The 17,958-nt window shown below is 47.5% G+C and overlaps 1 protein-coding gene across 12 annotated transcripts in view; it reads right to left on the bottom strand.

The window, feature by feature from the left end:
• The window catches only part of dysf (dysferlin, limb girdle muscular dystrophy 2B (autosomal recessive)), a 444,465-nt gene that overhangs the window by 102,907 nt on the left and 323,600 nt on the right, over positions 1 to 17,958 (bottom strand). For all 12 annotated transcript variants that reach the window (XM_069923420.1, XM_069923428.1, XM_069923419.1 and 9 more), the window contains 4 exons: positions 16,653 to 16,754; positions 14,825 to 14,986; positions 12,294 to 12,459; positions 5,973 to 6,046 (listed from right to left, as the gene is read on the bottom strand). In XM_069923420.1, the coding sequence (XP_069779521.1) occupies positions 5,973 to 6,046; positions 12,294 to 12,459; positions 14,825 to 14,986; positions 16,653 to 16,754 (504 nt within the window). The remainder of the gene's footprint in view (positions 1 to 5,972; positions 6,047 to 12,293; positions 12,460 to 14,824; positions 14,987 to 16,652; positions 16,755 to 17,958) is intronic.

The following is a 17,958-nucleotide window of genomic DNA, read 5'->3' as shown; positions in this document are numbered from 1 at the left end:
ACACCCACACACAGACACACAAATACACACACACACCCTCATAATTTTAAATACCTCTATCAAATCTCTCCCCCATTCTTCTATGCTTCAGGAAATAAGTCCAAACCTGTTCAAGTACTGACAACATTCTAATAGATTTCTCTGCATCTTGTAAATATCCTTCCTGTAGTTAGGTGACCCAAACTGCACACAATGCTCCAAATTTGACCTCTCCAATATCTTATACAATTTTACCATAACGTCCCAACTCCTATTCTCAATACTTTGATCTATGAAGGCCAATGTATCGAAAGCTCTCTTTATACTCTCTTAGGACTGGCAGCTCAATGTTCTGGGCTTCCGTTGCTTTAGATGCGATGGGGGGGGGGGGGGAATGAAAGGGGGAGGAGTGGCATTGTTATTCAGGGAAAATTTCACAGCTGTGCTTAGACAGGACAGACCAGAGGGCTTGTCTATTAAGGCAATATGGGTGGAGCTGAGGAACGGGAAAGGTGTGACCACACTGATAGAGTTGTATTATAGACCACCCAATAGTCAGAGAGAATTGGAGAAACAAATCTGTCGGGATATAGCAGACTGATGTAAGAAACAGAAAGTTCTGATAGTGGGAGATTTTAACTTTTCACATATTGACTGGGACGCCCACACTGTAAAAGGGCTGCATGGCTTGGAGTTTGTCCAATGTGTTCAGGAAAGTTTTCTAAATCAATGTATAGAGGTACCAACAAGAGAGGATGCAATACTTGATCTCCTATTAGGGAACCAGGCAGGACAGGTGACAGAAGTATTTGTAGGCAAACATTTTGTGTCCAGTGACCATAATGTTATTAGTTTCAAGTTAATTATGGAGAAGGGTAGGTCTGATTCTTGACTTAAGATTCTAAATTGGAGAAAGGCCAACTTTGTGGAAATGAGAAAGGATCTAGGAAGAGTTGATTGGGATAAGTTGCTTTCTGGCAAGGACATGTTCAGTAAGTGGAAGGTCTTCAGAGGCAAAGTTTTGAGAGTGAAGAGTTTGCACGTTCCTGTCAGCATTATAGGCCATGTTAACAGGCCGAGGGATCCTTGGCTTTCAAGGGATATTGGGGATCTGGTTAAGACGAGGAGAGAAGTGTAGAGCAGGTCTAGGCAACAAGGAGCAAATGAGGTTCTAGAAGAGTATAGAAAATGTAAGACAAAACAAGAAGGAAATTAGGAAGGCAAGAAGAAGACACAAGGATGCTTTGGCGGATAATGTGAAGGTAAATCCAAAGGGTATCTACAAGTATATTAAGAATAAAAGGATTGGTCCCCTAGAGGATCAGGGCAGTCATCTATGTGTGGAGCCTCATGAGATGGGGGAGATCTGGAACAGTTCTTTTCCATTAGTTTTTACTCAGGAAATTGGGATAGTGTATAAGGAAGGAAGGGAGATAAGCAGTGGTGTTACGGAACATATAGACATTAAAGAAGAGAAGGTGCTTGCTGCCTTACAGCAATAAAAGTAGATGAATTCCCCCGGGCCTGACATGCTATTCCCTCGGACCTTGAGGGAGGCAAGTGTAGAAATTACAGGGGCCTTGGCAGAAATATTTAAAATGTCCTTCTCCACGGGTGAGGTTCCGGAGGATTGTTGAGTAGCTCATCTTGTTCTGTGGTTTAAAAAAGGCTCCAAAAGTAAACAAAGAAATTACAGCCTGACGTCAGTAGTGGGTAAATTATTGTAGGGTGTTCTGAGAGATTGGATATACATATATATATAGTATAGGATAGTCAGCATGGCTTTGTGCATGGTAGGTTGTGTTTAACCATTCTTATAGAGCTTTTCGAGGAAGTTATCAAGAAAGTAGATGAAGGAAAGGCTGTGGGCTTTGGTAAAGCTTTGACAAGGTCCCACGTAGGAGATAAGTCAGGAAGGTTCAGATGCGAGGTATTCATGGTGAGGTAGTGAACTGGATTCGACAGTGGCTGGATGGGAAGTGGTGGATAAGTGCTTCTGTGACTAGTGGGCCTCAGGGATCGGTGCTGGAACCATTGTTGTTTTCCATCTATATCAATGATCTGGATGATAATGTGGTCAATTGGATCAGCAAGTTTGCAGATGACATTAAGATTGGAGGTGTTGTGGACATTGAGGAAGATTTTCAAAGCTTGCAGAGGGATCTGGACCAGATGGAAAAATGGGCTGAAAAATGGCCAATGGAATTTAATGCAGACAAGGGTGAGGTGTTGCATTTTGGAAGGACAAACCAAGAAAGGACGTACACAGTGAATGGTCGAACACTGAGGAGTGTGGGGGAACAAAGGGATCTGGGAATACAGATACATTATTCCCTGAAAGTGGTGTCACGGGTAGAGAGGGTTGTAAAGAGAGCATTTGGCATCTTGGCCTCATAAATCAAAGTATTGAGTTCAGGAGTTGAGATGTTATGGTAAAGTTGTATAAAACACCAGTGAGGCAAAATTTGGAGTATTTTGTGCAGTTTTGGTCATCAAACTACAGGAAGGATATCAATAAGATTGAAAGAGTGCAGAGAAGATTAACTAGGATGTTTCAGGGTCTTCAGGAGTTGAGTTCAAGGGAAAGATTAAACAAGGCTTAGACTTTATTCCTTGGAGCATAGAATGAGGGGAAAATTGATGAGGTTTACAAAATTATGAGGAGTGTAGACAGAGTAAATCCGAGGAGGTTCTTTGCACTTACATTAGGAGAGATAAATACAAGAGGACATGGCTTTAGGGAAAGGGAAAAAAGTTTAGGGGGAACATTAGGAGGAACTTCTTCAATCAGAGATTGGTGGGAGTTTAGAATGAGTTGCCATCTGATGTGGCAAATGTGGGCTCACTCATAAGCTTAGAATAAATTGGATGGATACATGGGTGGAAAAGGTTTGGAGGGTTATGGGCTGGGTGCAGATCAATGGGACTAGAGGAATAATGTTTTGGCACAGACCAGAAGGGCCAAAGGGCCTGTTTTCTGCGCTGTAGCATTCTATGGTTCTCTGGTTTGACAACCCTATCCACTTGTGAAGTTATTTTCAGGGAATTATGTATCTGTTTTCCCAGATCCCTCTGTTCTACCGCACTCCTAGTGCCCGACCGTTCACCCTGTACGTCCTTTCTTGGTTGGTCCTTCCAAAATGCAACACCTCACCCTTGTCTGCATTAAACTCCATCAGCCATTTTTCTGCCCATTTTTCCAGCTGGTCCAGATCCCTCTGCAAGCTTTGAAAACCTTCCTCACTGTCCACAACTCCTCCAATCTTAGTGTCATAGAACATAGAATAATACAGCACCGTGCAGGCCCTTTGGTCCTCAATGTTGTGCCAGCCCATACATTCCTTCCTTAAAAAAGTACTAAATCCTCCCTATGCTGTAATCTTCTATTTTTCTTTCATCCATGTGTTTAAGAGTCTCGTAAATGCCCCCAATGTTCCACCTCCACCACCATTCCCGGAACCCACAACTCTCTATGTAAAAACAACACCCCTAACGTCTCCCCTGAACTTCCTTCCCCTAACTTTGTACACATGTCCTCTGGTGTTTGCTGATCCTACCCTGGGAAACAGGCGCTGACTGTCCAACCTATCTATGCCACTCATAATCTTGTAGACTTCCATCAAGACTCCTCTCATCCTTCTACGCTCCAGAGAGAAAAGTCCCAGCTCTGCTAACCTTGTCTCATAAGGCATGTTTCGCAATCCAGGCAACATCCTGGTGAATCTCCTCTGCACCCTCTCCACAGCTTCCCCATCCTTCCTGTAATGAGGTGACCAGAACTGAACACAACACTCTAAGTGTGGTTTTATCAGAGATTTGTAGGGTCATCTGCAAATTTGCTGATTCAATTGACCACATTATCATCCAGATCATTGATATAGAGGACAAACAACAATGGTCCCAGCACCGATCCCTGAGGCCCACCACTACTCCCACTCAGAGAGGCAATCATCCACTTTGTTTGTCTCGAACCTGCTGCAACCTTAGATAGCCTTTATTATCCATTATACCCCCAATCCTAGTGACATCATTGACCTCACATTCACCAAGTTCCATTCCCTCATGGACAATGAAGCAAATCAACCATTTTTGAACTCCCCTACCTCATCTGCCTCCGGTGCATTTTCCCCATTTCACCCTTAATCAGTCCTATCAGTCTTTCTCAATCTTTTCTTCTTCACATCAGTGTAGGAATGCCTCAAAGCTTTCCTTCACCTTTCTTGCCAAGGACTCCTTGTGCACCTTATCATGAACCCTTCCTTCTTCCTTTAGACCAGCTCTCCCACCTCTCTCATCAACCATGGCTCCTTTACCCTACCATCTTTCTCCTGACTCAGTGGGACAAGCCTATCCCCATCCCCTCACGAGTGCTCCCTGAATGTTTCCCTCAGAACATCTCTTGCTGATCCTCTTCCAAGTTCCTGTCTAATGCCATGCTTCCGGCAGACGTGGTCGAGGCGGGATCATTGGTTACATTTAAGGAAAGACTGGATTGTTACATGGATAGGAGGGGACTAGAGGGGTATGGACCGGGCGCTGGTCAGTGGGACTAGGAGGGTGGGGATTTGTTACGGCATGGACTAGTAGGGCCGAACTGGCCTGTTCTGTGCTGTAAGTGGTTATATGGTTATATGGTTAATAAGCCCATCCCCAATGAAACCCTATCCCAGGTGGTCTTCTCCGTGATGCTGAAGGTCAGGGAATTGTGGTCTCTGTCTTCGAAATGTTTGCCCACTGGGAGTTCTGTCAGTTTTGGTAGGAATGGTTTTGAGAATTTTTGCATTATTTGCCACTGATATAGTCCTCCCACAGACAATAAATGGAATCTTGCTTTTGTATCACATGATTACCATGTCAGTCTTTGCTGAGGACCTGTAAGAACAAACCTTGGGACCAACAGTGAGGAACACTGAGGGTGCAGAAGAAAAGAGGAATTTTCTCTCTCCCAGAGTTTGTGGCGGTTCAGTTAATTCCAAACAGGTGAATGGATTTCTGGATTCCCACGGAGGGAAGTGGTAGAGACAAGAATAGTGCGGGGTTACGGTGCGAAGGCAGAGGTGACACAGACTTGATGAGAGGGGGGAATGGCCTTTTAGCTCTAATCTCCTTATTTTTTCCAAGAAATGCACAGGGACGCTGGAGGAACTCAGCATGCCTCACGGCATCCATAGGAGGTACATCACTGACGTTTCGGGCCTGAGCCCTTCTTCAAGGTCTGAGAAAAAGGCCAGGCAGGCAGGCAAATAGAAAGGTCGAGGTGGGGAGGGGGGAGGGGGGAAGGTGGAGGGAATAAACACCAGGGGGAGGCGCACAGACCAACAGGCAGAAGGTCACAATTGGACGTGGAGAGGACAGGAGAGGAAAGGTGAGAATTGATCAGGGGGGGCTCTCTGAATGCAGATCTGGAGGGAAGGAGACAGAGGGAAAGAGAGAGGGAGAGAGGGGGAGAGAGAGAGAGAGAGAGGGAGAGAGAGAGAGAGAGAGAGAGAGAGAGAGAGAGAGAGAGAGAGAGAGAGAGAGCACCAGAGGAAAGGAAAAATGGGGATAGGGGACGGTGAGTTGGGGGGCTAATGAAAACCTGAGGTCGGGGACGGTGAGTTGGGGGGCTAATGAAAACCTGAGGTCGATATTAATGCCATTTGGTTAGATAGTGCCCAGATAGAATATGAGGTGTGACTCTCCCAGTCTGCAGGTGGCATTTATTTATTTTTCATCCTCACAGATCTTCACTCAATTAACCATTTGATCCCAGAAGGAAGAGCCCATGGCACAAGTCAGGGAAAGATACAACATGAATGCTTCGGACATTAGGCATGCCATAGCATCACAGCAACAGCCAATCACGGGGCAGGAAACAGACTCAACGCGTCATTACAACTTGGGACGCGTGACCAAGAACTTTGTTGTCAACCAATGACAGAAGCTTGGCAGCGTGACAGCCCTTCCTCCCCCCTCCCCCCACCCCGCTACGGTTGGGTTTCCAAGTTTCTCACCTGGCTGGGAATCAAAGGCATTTGGTCATCAATGTCAATCAGTACTTCATCTCGCAGCGATGGGCTTCTAGCATCTGGAGGGAGAGAAGGAGAGAGAGAGAAGGGAGAGGACTCAGAGCAGTGTGAAGGGATGAAGGTAGACATCAGGGGTAACCATCACGTCAAGTTTATTAAATATTCTTCTTCTTCTTTGGCTTGGCTTCGTGGACGAAGATTTATGGAGGGGGTAAAAAGTCCACGTCAGCTGCAGGCTCGTTTGTGGCTGACCAGTCCGATGCGGGACAGGCAGACACGATTGCAGCGGTTGCAAGGGAAAATTGGTTGGTTGGGGTTGGGTGTTGGGTTTTTCCTCCTTTGCCTTTTGTCAGTGAGGTGGGCTCTGCGGTCTTCTTCAAAGGAGGCTGCTGCCCGCCAAACTGTGAGGCGCCAAGATGCACGGTTTGAGGCGTTATCAGCCCACTGGCGGTGGTCAATGTGGCAGGCACCAAGAGATTTCTTTAGGCAGTCCTTGTACCTTTTCTTTGGTGCACCTCTGTCACGGTGGCCAGTGGAGAGCTCGCCATATAATACGATCTTGGGAAGGCGATGGTCCTCCATTCTGGAGACGTGACCCATCCAGCGCAGCTGGATCTTCAGCAGCGTGGACTCGATGCTGTCGACCTCTGCCATCTCGAGTACCTCGACGTTAGGGGTGTGAGCGCTCCAATGGATGTTGAGGATGGAGCGGAGACAACGCTGGTGGAAGCGTTCTAGGAGCCATAGGTGGTGCCGGTAGAGGACCCATGATTCGGAGCCGAACAGGAGTGTGGGTATGGCGTAATTAAATATTATCCTATGGTAAAAGTGCAACCTGACAAAACAGCGTTCTCCAGTCCTCACTGCCAAACAAGCAGACATACAACCAGATATAACACACATACAGACAGACAATGCATATACAGGATAAATATTCATATATAAAAATAAGTAAATAAATCTTGTTTCATGAATATGAGAGTCTCAGATGATCAGTGTGAGCCATTCCTTTGGTCGTTCAGCATTCTCACTGCCCGTGGGAAGCAGCTATTCCTCATCCTGGTTGGTGCCGGCTCTGGTCTTCCTGTATCTCTTCCCCGATGGGAGCAGCTGAAAGAAGCTGTGTGCATTTATTAAGGTGGAAGGGATCCTCCGTGATGGTCCTGTGGATTGATCTCTGATCCATTTCTCTGCAGCAACCATACCCCTCTGTGATGCTGCCGGCCAGGATGCTCTTGATAGAGCTCCTGTAGAAGATTGACATAATGGTGGCTGAAAGCCTTGCCGCTTCAGTCTCCTCAGGAAGTGCAGTCGCTGTTGCACCTTCCTGACAAGTGAGGAGATGTTGAGTGTCCATGAGAGGTCTCTAGTTAAGTGAACTCCAAAGAACTTGCTGCTCTCCACACTCTCCACTACTGAGTTATTGATGTGTAGTGGAGGGTGGTCATTCCTGGTCCTCCTGAAGTCCACGATCATCTCCTTCGTCTTGTCCACAGGGTGTTTCTATCACACCCCACCACGAGATTTTCCGCCTCTTCTCTGTAGTTCGACTCTTCGTTGTTGCTGACGAGGCCAACGACTGTTGTGTCATCTGCCAACTTGATGACCCTGTTGGAGCTGGACCTGACTTGATGACCCTGTTGGAGCTGGATCTGGCGATGCAGCCGTGGGGTCAGTGTGGTAAATCTGTGTCATGCTGTCAATCTCTCACTATGTTTAGTCTGCACTACTGGCATTGGGCGTGGATTATCTCTACCACCAAGGGCACTCCCCTTGACTATAACTGTGTACGTACCCATTATCATTTATTATTGTACTACGGAGTATGTGAGTTTAACGACACTGCCTTTGATCTCTTCATTATCTGACACATCAGATAGCAGCATGAACAGGCGCGGACTGAGCACATGGCCCTGAGGTCCAGCAGTGCTCAGCGTGTCGATGCTTGGTATTCTGCTACCGACCCGGATACAGAGAGTTGGGGGGCCTGAAAAGCATTGCCAGGGGTGGTGGTGGAGGTTGGGATAACAAGGGCATTTAACAGACTGTTAGGCACATGGATGAAAGAAAAATAGAGGGTGAGGTAGGGAGGGTTTAATTTTTAAGGTTGGCGCAACATCGTGGGCCAAAGGGCCTGAACTGTGCTGCATTGTTCTATGTGGACCAACTGGAAAAGGTGAAAATTTGTAGGAAAATAGTGGGTCATGGGTGTGAGGGAGGGATGGGTTAGATTGTTGTGGAGTAGGTTTACATAGGTCGGCACAACATCGTGGGCTGAAGGGCCTGTACTGTGCTGGATGCTCTATATCCTTTCTGCAACAAGACAAAGGAAATGATCATTATCTTCAAGAGAAGGGGAAGAAATTCCACCAGACAGTTTCCGAGCCAGGATTGAACTCCTGATCAAAACCACAGTCCTGTCACATTGATGGCACTGAAGCGAAGACGGCAGATGCCTCTAAGTTCCTGGGAACCAACATTTCCAGTGATCTGGCCTGGACCAACCCCCCCCATCCATCGACGGTCAAGAAAGCGTGTGCCAACGCCTTGACTTTCTCTGAAGACTGAGGTTCGGCATGTTCCCACCTGTCCCTTAATAATCTCTACAGGGGCATCATCAAGAGCAGACTTGCTGGATAGATCACAGAGCGGGAGGGGAGCCTGCTCCTCGAACGGTCAGGAGAAGGCAGTGAATGCAGCTCAGAGCATCACCCAAAATCCCCTCCTCTCCACGGACTCCGTCTCCATCTCCCGCTGCCCAGGAAAGGCAGCTTGTGGTGATACAACCACTACACTGGCCACACTCCCACCGGCCCTACTGCAGGAGGCAAGCACTGTACCTGCAGGTAGGCAACCTGGGAGGCCAGTCCCACCTGGCCACCTGTCAATCACCGGCCCGTATAAAGACTGGAGCTGGCCCCTTTGGGGACAGTCAGACATGTGGAGCCAGCAAGATACTGAGACCTGGTGTGTACAGGTTTAGGCTTTGCATCAGAATTATTCGCACAGCAGCGCTCACACAGCTGACACCCTGAAGGACCCGTCACACCCCGGGCACACTCTCTTCCCCTCCTCCTATCAAGGAGTGAAAGCGCACAGCGACAGAGCTCAAAGGCAGTTCCTTCTCTGTAACCACCAGGCTCCTGAATGAATCACAAAAATCCGGAAACACTGCGGTTGAAGTAAAAATGCAAAATGCTGGAGAAGCTCAACTGGTCAAACAGGGTCGTTGATGAAGACCTCAAGCCCGAAACCCGTCAGTTATGTATTTTTACCTTTACTGCATAAAGGACGCTGTTTGCCGAGCTGAGTTTCTCCAGCATTTTGCATTTTTACAGGCTCCCACCACAGTGCTCTCACACTGCCCTTGGTTATTGCTAACTGATCTTCCTGTTCATTGCAGCCCTGTACTCTGTAAATTGTGCTGTGCCAATGCTGGAGATAACCTGAGAAGAACCCTTCTCTCTCTACTAGATATAAAGTGACAAATGAGCAAACAGGATGGGGAATCGATGCTTCGCTCTGGTATTGCAGAGGCTGGATCATTTTGGGAATTTAAATAATTGGTCATCCTGTAGGTCAAAGATTAGGGAATTGGGGCTTCTGGGGAACAGGTAGAGGAGAAGAGATTTGGGATCATTTGAATTCAAGACACAAGAGTTTGCAGATGCTGGCATCTGGACGTAAGTGGGTGAGGCAATTGTGTGCCTCCAGAGGCCATATTAACTATCCTATCAACCCCTGCGCAGCCACCTTAAAAGATGGATTTGGACCCCAAGGTCCCTCTGTTCATCCACACTCTTAAGTGTCCAACCATTAACCCCTTCTGGTTTGTCCTTCCAAAATGCATGGCCTCAAACTCATCTGGATTGATCTCCATCTGCCACTTTTCTGCCCAACTCGGCATCCTGTCTATATCCTCTTGTAACCTTCGACAACCCTCAGCTCCATCTTCAACTCCTCCAACTTCGTGTCATCTGCAAATTTCCTGACCTATCCTTCCGCCTCTTGATTCGGGCCATTTATAAAAATGAGAACAGATCCCTGCAGAATTCCACTAGTCACTGACCTCCAGAAAGAATACTTTCCTCCCACTACTACTCTCTGCTTTCCACCTGCAAGCCAATGTTTTATCCACACAGCCAAGATGACATATGTCCCGTGACTCATGACTTTCTGAACGAGTCTCTCATGGGGGACCTTGTCAAATGCCTCACTAAAATCCATGTTGACCACATCTACTACCCGACCCTCAACAATTTCTTATGTTACCTCCTCAAAAGTATCAATTAGACTCGTGAGGCACGACCTTCCCTTCACAAAGCCACGCTAACTATTCTTAAGTAGAATGAACTTCTCCAAGTGCTTGTAGATCCTGTCCTTAAGAATCCTCTCCAATAGTTTGCACACCACTGATGTAAGACTCACCGGTCTAGAATTCCCAGGATTCTCCCTATCACCATTTTTAAACAAGGGGACTACATTTGCCATTCTCCAATCCTCTTGCACCTGCCCTGTGTGGCCAAAGATCATAGCTACTGCCCCAGCTATCTCTTCTCTCACTTCCCACAGCAGCCTGGGGTAGATCACGTCCAACCCCGAGAACCTATCAATCTTGATGCTTCTAATGCTACAACTCCTGAACTCAATCCCCCGACTGATGAAGGCCAGCATACCATAAGCCTTTTTAACCACCCTATCAACCTGTGTGGCCACCTAAAGAGATCTGTAGATTTGGTCCTTCTGTTCTTCCACCTTCAAGTTTCACCTTCCAAAATGCATCACTTGAGGGGGGTGGCGAGATGGCATAGGAAGAAGTTGAGCAAAACCACCTCTCCCCAGCTGAACTATTCAATGCCCGAATTATAAAGTCTGGAAACCCTGGAAAAAGTTTCTGAAGATACCGGAGAACAAAAGATATACAAATGGCTACAAATGTGAAGAAGGCTAAGAAATCAATTACAAAAGAAACTGCCTTTTAAAAGTGCCAAAGAATTGAGGCCAACTCACCAGAAAGAAACCACGGAGTCAACTGAAACTGCTCCCAAGCCGCAACGATCACCAGGCAGGCTGAGTATTACACCGGCGCCCATCTTGAAGCCACAAGATGGTGCCGGCTTAGTTGACCACTCAGCGGAATCGGAAACGCGCACCTGTGATGCTGGGTGCGTGGACAGGGCAGTCAAGCGGATTCTCACGATGTCCTCCACTAACCAACGCGAGCCTGTTAGCGTGGCCGGCGGCTCAGCAGTCCGCAGCAGTGGGTCAGAAGACGCACCTATGCGGCTATTGGGGCTTCCGGGCATGCGCAGAAATAAGCACATGAGCGAACTGCTGGTGTGGGTTTGGGCTGTGGGGGGGCCCGACCGGCAGTGTGCCGAGGAAGTCGGCCTGACGTCAGCAGGGATCCAGATCCGCAGTCGGACAGCAGTGACTGCAGGTGAAGAGAGGAAGGAAAGTCCTGCTCTGCTGGGGACACAGGAACAAGAAACTTTAACTGCAGCATCCACAGTTAAGGAAGGTTGGCCTCATGGAGCTGCTTTAATTGAAATGTCTCAAGGGATGGAAGAATCTGGAAATGAAGCAGTTTTTACTGTCTTAGAAGGTATTTCTCAACAGATGGAGAATATGTCGTTCCAGATGACTTCACAGATTTATGGACATGAAGGGAAGAATGAACAATATCTGTGAGGAAGTGTCATCTGTATAAAAGGATATGTCTACTGTGACAACTGATATTAATAAATGTCTGAAGGCAGTTGATACAGTGCAGGATACTTTTAAGAAAAAACAAAATGCATCACTTCACACTGATCCGGATTGAACTCCATTTGCCACTTCTCTGCCCAGCTCTGTACCCTGTCTATAGTGAAAACAATGCTGGAGAAACTCAGCAGCGCACTGGGATAAAAATACATAACCAACATTTTGGGCCTGATCAAGGTAAGAGCAAAATGTACAGAAATGCTGGAGAAACTCAACCAGTCTCGCAGCATCCATAGGAGGTGACATTACCGACGTTTCGGGCCTGAGCCCTTCTTCAAGGTGTAGGTAAAAAGCAGGCAGGCGCACGAATTAAAAGGCTGGAAAGGAAAGGGCAGGGGAGGAGCACAGACCAGCAAATGGTGTTAATTGGATGTAATAATAGGAGAGGTGAGAATTGATGTTGGCTCCCCCAGTGAATCAATGTTCTGCCTGAATGGCAGGCCTCTTTTATGACATTATTTCAACAGAGATTGACACTGTTTAGCTGACGTGCAATTGCGAGAGGTTGAGACAGATGTGGACAGATGTGTGATCGCCTACCAGTCAGCGGGAGTGTGGCATCTTTCTTCTCCATATAAGGGTCACAGTAGAACTCTTCCAGGGACCTGATGGTGCATTGGCCAACGATTGGCCGTCTCCCGAACTGCCTGTTGTCAATCACCTTGATAATGATTGGCGGGGCATACAGCTCCTCCTTCGGTAGACACTTGAGGGTGGAAGGTTCAAGAATAAATATGAGGTTAATACTAGGAATTCAATGATCATCTATTGGATTGCAAAGTGCTAGCTCTCAATCCCGTCAGATGCAAGGAGAAAGAACGCATTACAACCCTTCGGCCTCAGCACTGACTCCCCCATTTTGTGGGCAGCAGGCCACTGCTAACAAATCTGCTGCTCCGTTAACAAGTCCTCGAGATCCCTGTCCCTGGCCCACCGCAGGGGACACGAGGGGGGGGGAACCTCTTCACGCAGTGGGTGGTCGGAGTGTGGGTTGGGCTGCCAGTCTTGTGGTCGAGCGCCATCCGTGGGAGAGAAAGAGCAGATGGCGTTTCGAGCCACAACCCTTCGTCACTTCACTTCCGACCCCTGGATATGTTTGTGGACAACGCGGTTAGTGCAACGCTGTTACAGCACCAGTGACCCAGGTTCAAATCCGGCGCTGTCTGTAAGAAGTTTGTACGTTCTCCCCGTGGGTTTCCTCCGGGGGGTTCCGGTTTCCTCTCACCTTTCAAAACATACAGGATTTTAGGTTAATTGAGGTGCTTGGGTAGCACGGGCTTGTGGGCCAGAAGCTGTACGTCGAAATTTAATTGAATTTCCTCTCTCACTTTAAATCAGCGCATTCTAGTTTGGGCACCCTACCCTGGGAGAAAGACCGCCACCTTCTCAGGCGAGTGAGAGGGTGGGGGGATATGGTGGTCTTTGGGAGAGGGTGGGTGACAGAGGGAGAAACACCAGTGGGCGATTTTGGATAAAGTGGTCGGTCATTGGCTGAGACAATTTGAGGAAGTGTCTACATTTATCTGACCAGGAATGTTGCTGACCAAGTCAGTATTTAGCATTCATCTTTCATTGATCTGGAGAAGGTTGGCTATTCGAAATGAAATGCAGGAAACCACGGATGATGGAAATGGGAAATAAAATCTGGACCTCCTGGAAATTGGTGTAGCGGTTGACACAGCGATTGGGACCGGGGTTCGAATCCTGCACTGTCTGTAAGGAGTTTGTACATTCTCCCCGTGTCTGCATGGGTTTTCCCCGGGGGCTCCAGTTTCCTCCCACCATTCAAAATGTACCGGGGGGTGTAGGTTAATTAGGTGTAAATCAGGCAGAACTCATGGGCCGAAATGACCTGTTACCGTGCTGTATATTAAAATTTTTTAAATTAAATTTTTAAAAAGAGACACACAGCGAATCTGGCAGTGCCTGTAAGAGGTTTCATTTAGATAACTTTAAATTTAGGCATGCAACACAGTAACAGGCCCATGCCACCCAATTGACCTACACCTCCAGTACGTTTTGAAGGGTGGGAGGAAACCAGACACTCCAGTGGAAACCCACGCAGACATGGGAAAAACGTGTGAGCTCCCAACAGACAGCGCCGGATTTGACCCGGGTCGCTGCCGCTCTGACGGTGGCGCATCAACTGCTACGCTAATTGTGTTTCAAATCAAAGACCCAGTGAAGGCCAACCCCACCTGCACTGGTGGGGAGGGGCTTTCCTGGGTTTAGATGGTGAAAGGAACTGAGATACTGGAGGAACTCAACAGCATTCATGGGAGGTAAAGATAATATTAATGATGTTTCAGGCCTGAACCCTTCTTCAAGGGGTGAGTGAAAAGCAGGCAGGTGCCTGAATTAAAAGGCCGGGGAGTAGGGAAGAAAGGTCAAAGGGAGGAGCACAGACCAACAGACCATTGGGCATGGATAGGAAGACAGGAGAGGGAAGGTGAGGCTTGATTGGTGGGGTGGGGGTTGGCTCTGCGAATTCAGAGCTGAAGGAAAGGAGACGTGGGGAAAGGTGATGGTGGGGGACCTAACAGAAACTGGAGATGTCGATGTCAATGCCACCTGGCCGGCTGTTGAGATGTTGTTCCTCCAATTTGCGGGCAGTCTCAGTCTGGCAGTGCACAAAGCCATGGGCAGATATGTTGGCAGGGGAATGGGATGGCCACCGGGAGACCCACGCTATTGAGCGGGCAGAGCACAGGTGCTAAATCAGTCAATGGTGAAAGGGCAGTGAAGGACTCTTGAGTCAGAGTGGTTGGTGTGGGGCCTGGAGGGGAATCTGCAGGGGCCTGGAGGGGAATCTGCGGGGGCCTGGAGGGGAATCTACGGGGGCCTGGAGGGGAATCTACGGGGGCCTGGAGGGGAATCTACAGGGGCCTGGAAGGGAATCTACAGGGGCCTGGAGGGGAATCTACAGGGGCCTGGAGGGGAATCTACAGGGGCCTGGTGAAATGTGGATGCTGGAACCTTGAGCAGACTAAGAATCGTCGGAGGTGAAGGGCTGAAGGTCAAGTTTCTGTGCTGTAGTATTCCATGGTTCTGCAAGGGAGGAATGCACTCACCACTTCAAAGAAGAGGTTGGAAGTGTCGAAGTTGGGGTTCTTCTTGGCGTTCTTGATGACGCAGGATTGGACCATTTTCCCCCCGCACTCCACGATGAGGCTGGGTGAGGAGACACTGGCCAGCTGGTAGCTCTTCAGGTTGCGCAGGCCCCAAGCAAGAATCTGCATAAGGAGAGAGAGAGAACATGGCGGGTGAGGAAGGTCTCCCCCTTCCCTACCCCAGGGGGGTGCAGTGGCTGCGAGATGTAGCGGGCAGCCGACAAGAGGGGTGGCGGGTGGGCCGAATGTCTTGATGAGAGGTGGGCTTCAGGATGGCGCAGAAAAATCCAGAAGTGGGGGTGGTGGGGGTGGGGGGCGGAATATGTGCACACGAGATGCAAGAAGATCCCACGTCTGGAGGAGGACAGGGGAGCAAGATTTTGAACGCACATGGTGGAAAAAGTCGCTGTGAGATTTTATTGTCTAACACATCAGTACAATGTACAAAAGCAGTGGAATTCTTGCTTGGTGCAACTACAGAGGTACGTAAAACACACAAAAAAAATGCAAATTAAATTAACCCACAAGAAAACATATAATAAATATGAAACGACTAATGAAATAGTTAATGCAGAAGGAAGTCAGATGTTACAATAAAATCTTTGGTCCAGTTTTGACAGATGGATTCAAGATTCAAGATTCTTTTATTCTCTTTTTTCAAACATCCCAGAAAAGGCTATATGTCAAGACTATATGACATATTATAAATGTTAGATAGTTTAGTTCAATACATTTATTTCCACCAATTATATTTAATGCTGCAAAAATTGCACAAAATGAAATCAGATTCATCAGAAAAATGTTTTAGACATGGTGAGGAAATAGAAAGCTTTTTGCATTTACTTGGTCATGTCTTAAAGTTAGAACTTTTTGGACAGATTAGGAAAGTTTTTGGAACAGATGACTGGGATTGTTATTCCACAAAATCCAGATATATTTTTGTTGGGGAAATTGGAAGGAACAAGACCTGAATTAAAACTATTATTTTATCAAATCAAATTTATTAAAATAACTTTAGATTTGGCAAAGATGTGTATTGCAGTGACTTGGAAATCAGGTGCACATTTGGGTGTGGAAAGATGGCCCTCGGAAATTCAAAGTTGGGTACCTTTGGAGAAAATTACATATCATTTGAGAAATAAATATTCAACTTTTATACAAATTTTACAAAATATATGCAAAGTTTAGGGTTAAATGTGTAAAAAATGTACTTCTAGCCTCCTAAGGCCTGTAATAAACTTCCCTGAAGTCATTTAATTCAAGATCCCAGTGTGTGTGAGCCAATCCTTTGTGCAATCCAGATTGGTTTATTTTTTCTTTATAATTTTCTTTCTCTTTTTATATAATCCTTTTATATAGCTACATATTGTATCTGTTGGTATTACTAGAACTTTTATAGTAGTGGGCAGGGGTAAGAAGGAGGGGAGGGCAGGGGTTAATACCATGTAATCACTCTAACTTTTAATTTAATTAAAGTATCGACCCTGAACAATTATTATTTACGTGGATGAAAATTTTAAATAAAATATTCAAAAAAATCCCAGAAAAGAACCCTCAAGTATCTAACAACCCACAATTAAGAGAAAGAATCCCCCCCCCACCCCAACCACCTCCCAGTGTCTCGGTCTAATTGATACCAATGTCCCACCAATTATAGGGTATGCTGAAGGCATCCATTTTCAATCTTCCCCGTGGATCTCCACCTGTTTCTTTCCACCCACATCCCACTTGAAGTGATCCCTCTGCCATCGGGGCTCTGTGAGGGTGGAGGAGATATTACAGTACCCACCTCGATGCCAGTACGCTGTAGGACAGGTTTGATGCCTTGGGGCACCATGTAGATATTGGGCTCCCACTGTGGAGGTGGGTAGGGCAGGTCCGTGTCTTCCTCCTGTCAGGAGAAACATGGAGGTCAGTACGTGACGCATTGGAGGGTCGCCACTGGTCCTGGTGTCCCGCAGAGCATAACCGAGCACCAGTCAGGCAGAGGGGTCCAGCAGAGGCATCCCTTCCTACTACACAATGGCAGCTTATGGCCTCACACACATGGGCACATGCGAGTGCACACACATGCAATCACACCCGATGACACGGTGCGGCAAGCAGAGAGCCACAGGGAGCAGGAGATGCAAGGAAGAGAGAGGAAGGAAGGAATGAAGGAATGAAGGGGAGAGAAAGAGAGGGGGAAGAGAGAGATGGAGAGGGGGAGAGATACAGAGAGTGCTTAGAGAAGTGAGATGAAGGAACAATGAGGAGACAGAGGGAGATAGAGAAAATTAGTGGTGTGGAGAGAGAGAGAAGTGGTGGGAAGAGGGAGATGGGAAGGGGAGGAGAGGGGATGGAAGAATGAGGAGGGGGAGAGAGAGGACGAGTGGTCAGGGTGAGGACGGAGAGAGAGGACGAGAGGTTGGGGTGAGAGATGGAGTGGAAAGAACAAATGAGAGGTAAAAAGAGAGAAATTGTAAGTAGCAGAAGGGGAGAGGTGTTGGGTGGGGTTGTGGTGGAGGAGATGGAGCAGAGGAACTGAAGCCAGAAGAGGGTGGAGAAGAGAAGGCCTGCTGGGGGAGGGGGTGGGCGGAGAGAGGAGAAAGAACAATCTGAAAGAGAGAGAAAAGGAAGGCAAGGGGAAGGAGGTGGGGAGAGGGAAACTGAGGGAGAGGGAGGGGAGGGGGAAGATGGGGGAGAGAAGGGGAAAGAAAAAGAGAGGGAGAAAATGAATGTGTGAGAATATGAGAGAGACAGTGAAAGAGATGTGTGAGAGAGAGAATGAGCAATATGTGTGTAAAATACGTGAGATTTAAATTTTAAAAAAATTTATTTTTTTAAATTTAGACATACAGTACAGTTACAGGCTCTTCTGGCCCATGAGTCCGTGCCGCCCGATTACATCCAATTGACCCACAACCCCCGGTAAGTTTCGAAGGGGAAAACCCACACAGACACGGGGAGAACTTAACGACTCATTATAGACAGCGCAGGATTCGAACCCAAGACCCAATTGCTGGCTCTGTTCAGTTGTGTGCCGCCAGACTAAAGGCTAACCATGCTGCCCGGTTACAGGTGGTGAGAGATGAGTGCGATTCGTGAAAAAATGA

Source organism: Narcine bancroftii, chromosome 3 (assembly GCF_036971445.1).
Source record: "Narcine bancroftii isolate sNarBan1 chromosome 3, sNarBan1.hap1, whole genome shotgun sequence".
In the NCBI taxonomy this organism is placed as follows: Eukaryota; Metazoa; Chordata; class Chondrichthyes; order Torpediniformes; family Narcinidae; genus Narcine; species Narcine bancroftii.
The sequence above is the reverse complement of the archived record's forward strand: the minus strand, read 5'-3'. Positions and strand labels throughout refer to the sequence as shown.